Here is a 6,000-nt window from a genome sequence, read left to right as displayed (position 1 = left end):
CTCAGTCATTTACGGCGGTTGATCCTTTGAGAATCTTTTTTACATTGGAAGCGATGAAGCATGTAGGATCTGGTACTGTTGCTAATTTGTGAACTTATTGCAGAAATATGGGATGTTCTTATATAGCTATATGAGTAGCTAGCAGATGATAATACAGCAAGGAAAAGTATCTGACTGGCAGGGGTTTGAGATTTTATGTCCTTCCTGTACCATTTCCCTGTATTCCTAGCAACTTGAAATGTAAACCTTGATTAATGATCTGCTAGTAGATTGTCTTTTCCAGGAATATGTTCGGCCTTAGAAATATGCTGAATGTCATTGCTGTTATCACTAAACAATCTGACAAGGCGTTCGTTACTTTCTTTTCTCGGCCACGTTGTCTGATGGTGTTGCGATTTAAATTTCAACGTCCGAGTGTTAACATTAGAATGAAATTATATCATAGTATCAAGTATAGCATAGCCTATACACTGTATTTCCAGGAACAGCAACATACCCATTCTTCTGATGTATCACTATTTGTAGCGGAGAAGGTTATGTCTAGGTGTTCACGTACCCTATTAAATTCTTTAAATACAAAATAGTCACATCTTTTTGCGAGATTTAGCTTCTGTATCCAGTGTAATGAGGAATTAGGTTGTAACACATGACATGTAAGGTCGAGTATGCGATGCAAAGAAGCTCTACCAGGACCAATAACCGCACCGGCAAAACTGAGCATCCCAATCACCAATTGAACTCCTTTTATATCAACACGTTTATGTATCGTGTGCCATGATAACACACTTTTAAGATTTTCTAGCTTGTGATATGACAGTCGTCTTTCCATCCTGATGGAATTTACTTCAATGTCATAAATAATGATAGCAGTGGAAGGCAAAACAATTTTCGACTGTTTGATGGTTGCACGTAACATGTCAGATAATTTCCCCAAGATTTGCACTTTTGAGTGTGTTTATCAGAATGGGGAGGTTTAATAAAGAAGACGTCATCGATTTACACAGAATTTTCAAATTATATCATGTATGTATACTTGTTGATTGAATGTTGTTTAACGTCCCTCCCGAGAATATTTCATCATATGGAGACGTCACCACTGCCGGTGAAGGGCTGCACAATTTAGGCCTATGCTCGGCGCTTATGGCCATTGACCAGGAAGGGATCGTTTTCGTGACACACCTGCTGTGACACGGGACCTCGGTTTTTGCGGTCTCATCCGAAGGACCGTCCCATTTAGTACCCTTCTACGACAAGCAAGGGAGTACTGAGGACCTATTCTAACCCGGATCCCCACAGGATCCTGTACGTATAGTGGAATATGGAATATAGCCAATTTCAACTTTCAAATAAAAATCAATACAATAAAATACCTCATCTTGATTACCTCATATTAAAAGAAACATTTTTGTCATCAAATGAATTTGACTTTATTTCCTAATATAACTCTGTAAATATTCAAAATGCACGAATTCAACTTATATTTTTAAACAATAATCAAATGGTCTGAAAATTAATGAGTTCCTCATTTATTAGCAACGCGGTACAATGCACGTGCTCCAGCGTTTGTTCGGGTTGACAGTGTAACACCAGGGGGCGTTTTCGCCGTCCGGATTTCGACAGTAGTTACTCTGGTCATCAAGATAATCAAAATTATGATGATGCGGAGTCGTAGTGTCCCATCTCTGACACAGGTCTCCACTATCGGCAACATTTTGTGTCCCAAAGTAGTGTCTACCAGTAGGATCCGGGTTTGTTAGGCACTCCAGTGGTGGGGCGACTATAAAATAAGTAACACGGTTGTATCTATATTCTGAAAGGTAACTGTAAAATAAGTAACGAGTTTATATCTATATTCTTAAAGGCGACTCTGAAATAAGTAACGGGTTTATTCTTACATTCTGAAAGGTAACTGTAAAATAAATAACGGGATTATATTTATATTAAAAAAGGTGACTCTGAAATAAGTAACGGAATTATATTTATACTCTGTAAGGAGACTGTAAAGTAAGTAACGGAATTTTATTTATATTCTTATAGGCGACTGTAAAATAAGTAACGGAGATATATTTATCTTCTGAAGCTAATTGCAAAATAAGTTGCGAGATCATTTACATCATAAGGATCGACTGTAAAATAAGTAACGAAATGAAATTTCTATCATAAGGGGTGACTGTTTGTTTGATATTGGTAGGTTGGTTAACTATATATTGTTAACCAATTGGTGACTGTAATATCAATCATAATACTACCCATCTCATTGCGAACCAGCCTCAACCTCCAACACCTCCCAAATGCATCAACATAGTGAAAGTAAGGTGTGTCGAAGTAATATGCATATGCTCCGTACGGGACGTATGGGTTGTCCCGTTTATTAAAAATAAATAACGACCACAGTGTACCAACAAGTCTGATGACTGTGGTACTATCTTGTGATGACCGGACACATACATGTGGTCACTGGTCATAAATCACAATGAAATAGGGCGTAATTTATAATTTTAAAAAAAAGAAAAAAAAGGTTGGTTGTTTTAATTAGGTATAATTAGTAATAATTATAATAGTAGTAGTAATGAGTAATATTTGTGTTGATTTGAAGATGTAAGTATGTATATACATGTGAAATAACTAACATATATACAGAAAAGAATAAGGGGAGGGTCGCCAAAGAGAATTTTTTTTTTTAAAATAGAGTGCTACTTGTTATTTAAACATGGATTGTACCAATATAAGAGTTTTGAGGTCGTCATCAGGTGCTACACATCACACTCTGCACAGTAATAAAAAAGTCAACATTTCATTGATGTAGAATAATGTCAATATAGCGTTGATGTTTTGTTTTTCAAAGAATGTAAAACTTATACGGTACCAATTTTGATGCACCAGATGCGCATTTCGACAAATAATGTCTCTTCAGTGATGCTCAACCGAAATGTTTGAAATCCGAAATAACTATGAAGTTTTAGAGCTAAATATAGCCAAAAACAGCGTGCCAAAAAAGTGCAGCCAAATTCGTCCAAGGATAAGAGCTATGCATGAGGGAGATAATCCTTAATTTTGAAATGAATTTCTAAATTTTATAACAGCAATTAAATATACATCCGTATTTTCAAGCTAGTAACGAAGTACTTAGCAACTGGGCTGAAGAGACCCTCGGGGACTAACAGTCCACCAGCAGAGGCCTCGACCCAGGGGTCATAATGTAAAACTTACACGGTACCAATTTTGATGCACCAGATGCGCATTTCGAATATATTAGCACAATACCATCTTGTATAAAATTCGATCATGTAATACAATGGTCAACTATTGTAGCATTCGCATACGATAAATCGTTTGATATACATGTAAGGATCCCTCACTTCTTCTGTGTAAAGATACTCTGAGACCCATTCAAAAGCCTATAATTAATTTAGCTGGTCTTGATTATGTTTAGCTTATGGCAACATCTTTTCATACCACATAAACGTAAGTATGTTAAGTGACATGGCTCATTTCTGGCGTACAGGCACATAACACCGTTTTTTCAAAGTGGTGGAGGGGTGCTGAAGAACAGATCTACTTCTTAAAAGTCTAAAATTATTGTTCAAAACCGAGAATATCGCCTTATTCAATTCATAAAATGGGACGGTTGGGGTCGATTGTTTGTTAACTGCATGGGTTCATTTCATCATGCACTCTTACCGTTCAGTACGACTAAAAATTAAAAGTTTAAAAGTGGGAGGTGTCACAAAATATTATCTAACATGTAAAAATTATGCAAAATCAACATCGTCACGTTTTCAAAAAAGCGGAGAGGGAAAAAGAGACAGGTCACCCTCCCTCCCCTAATGCTACGTACCGGGCTGGACTTTGTGTGCTAAATTTAACAATGAAGCCATCGGAGTGGTACACAAAGCATATATACGGGAAGTTGAAACTGAAAACTTTCAAGTGTTTGATGCGGTTTGTATTTTCTGTTGCAGTCAGTTCATCATTTGCATCATGATGTCAAAACACAGACAATGATGTAAGATATGTCACCATGCCCAGACTAAATGAACATTAAGAATATTCCTTTCTTTCTTTCTTTCATTTGTCAACTTAAGAATTACGTGTTTAGGAAACTCATAGCATTGGATGAGGTCTACGTCTGTCACAGTGGGAATGATGAAGCTGGTGTTTGTTTTTATTTTCTCTCAGTTTTATTTAGTTAAAAGAAAAAAGACTTCGAACGTAAAGTGACGATGATTTATAACGTAACATGAGCTTAATAATTTCATACGACAGTTGTTATCATAACGTAGGTTTACGACTAAATTTTGAATATAAGATGTTTAATAAAACTGGACCCAGATGATTAAAAAGCTCACTTACACGAATAGCTGAGATTAGCTAAAAAAAAATATATTTACCACAATCCGGAATATCGCATAACTCGTATCGTACGTTTGGGTCTGTGGTATAACACCAAGGTGACGGTTCACCATCCGGGTTCCTACAGTAGTTTTCCGGTAGATTTGTCCCTATGCCGTGGGAGTGAGGTGATTGAGAGCCCCAGTCCTGACACGTCCTCCCAGATGTTGTCACGCTGATGGTACCCGTATATTCCCACCCCGTGGTTGTCCTCTTGCAATCAGCAACCTCATCAAAATCTACAATAAAGATAAGCCTCACATTATATTACCCTCGTATCGTCGACATTGTCTGGGCCATTCCGTTCGTTCCTGTCGACTTATTGAAGAAAGAAAAGTAAGAGTGCATTGTGTGCCTGTTCTATTTTCCCAATAACTCTATCGTTCGAGTCTGCATTAATTACATGATCATTTCCGTTGATGAAGTTCCGGGGGATCCAGGTTAGAATAGATCCTCAGTACCACTTGTTCTGTCATTGGAAGTGACTACATGGGGCGGACCGCAAAATCCGAGACCCCGTTTCACAGCAGGTGTGGCGCGATAAAGATCCCTCCATGCCCAAAGGCCATAAGCGATCTTCATAGACTTAGATTTTGCAGCTCTTCACCGGAAATGGTGATGTCTTAATATGAGTGAAAGATTCTCAAGAGGGACATTAAACAATATACAATCAATCTTCCCAATCATTTCTAGATTTGGGTTCACGGCGGTGTGACCGGACAAGAGGATATGCTTACTCCTCCTAGGACAACCAACCAACCGTTTTGTAAGAACAGTCTGGGACCTTTCAAAATCCAAACGTTCACAGGATGAAAGTGTACAATTCAGTTGACTGAAGTTCACTAAAAGGTGTAGAAAGAAGACTGAATGACAGAGCTCTGTAACCATACAGTATCCTTTCAGTGTACTGAATGACATATAATGGCATAGTTTCAACCTGTGTTTGATAACGTAACTGCTTTACCCTCTATATCACAGTTGTCTCCCTTGAATCCAGGCAGACAGGTGCACGTGTACGAGGTTCCGTTGACAGCACACTCTCCTCTGTTCTTGCAAGGATTTGGAAAACAGGGAGAACTGGCTGAAAATAAACGTGATCGAAATCTTTTACATATACACAATACCAATCATAAAATAATACGCCATTAAAATACTTATCATTGTATTAAAGATTTATTATAAAAGTACTGTTGTGCAGTTTAAACAACAATATCACTTACCACACGATGGAATGTCGCAATATTCCTTGACCAGTCCGGTTTCTCCCTGTACGTAACACCAAGGCTTGGAGGATGAATCCGGATTTCTACAGTGATTGGCATCACCGCTCAATGCTTCTACAATTACGTTCATGTTTTGAATATGAAAACGTGTCTACCAGTTACTGTATTAATGTCGAATTGCTTAAAGTTTAAGGTATATTTTAATATAAGATAGTTCGTAGTTAGAGAATCAAGATTCAGATGATATTTGTCATGATTTCGAGGATTGATATTGGTTTAGACATCGGATTTCCCATGTTAGATTCTGAATTTCAGCGCCCCGGAAAACCGAAGACATTTAAAATCGAGGAATTGGTTTTTTTTTGTGAAGTGAAAGTCACGAAGC

The 6,000-nt window shown here is 37.6% G+C and overlaps 1 protein-coding gene across 3 annotated transcripts in view; it reads right to left on the bottom strand.

Moving 5' to 3' along the window:
- Positions 1–1,388: 1,388 nt before the first annotated feature.
- The window catches only part of LOC125661191 (uncharacterized), a 41,153-nt gene continuing 36,541 nt past the window's right edge, over positions 1,389–6,000 (bottom strand). For all 3 annotated transcript variants that reach the window (XM_056147310.1, XM_056147311.1, XM_056147312.1), the window contains exons 24-27: positions 5,613–5,729; positions 5,357–5,473; positions 4,392–4,631; positions 1,389–1,777 (exon numbers count right to left, since the gene is read on the bottom strand). In XM_056147310.1, coding sequence (XP_056003285.1) covers positions 1,530–1,777; positions 4,392–4,631; positions 5,357–5,473; positions 5,613–5,729 — 722 coding nt within the window. In that variant the 3' untranslated portion in view covers positions 1,389–1,529. The remainder of the gene's footprint in view (positions 1,778–4,391; positions 4,632–5,356; positions 5,474–5,612; positions 5,730–6,000) is intronic.

Source organism: Ostrea edulis, chromosome 8 (assembly GCF_947568905.1).
Source record: "Ostrea edulis chromosome 8, xbOstEdul1.1, whole genome shotgun sequence".
Classification (NCBI taxonomy): Eukaryota; Metazoa; Mollusca; class Bivalvia; order Ostreida; family Ostreidae; genus Ostrea; species Ostrea edulis.
The sequence above is the reverse complement of the archived record's forward strand: the minus strand, read 5'-3'. Positions and strand labels throughout refer to the sequence as shown.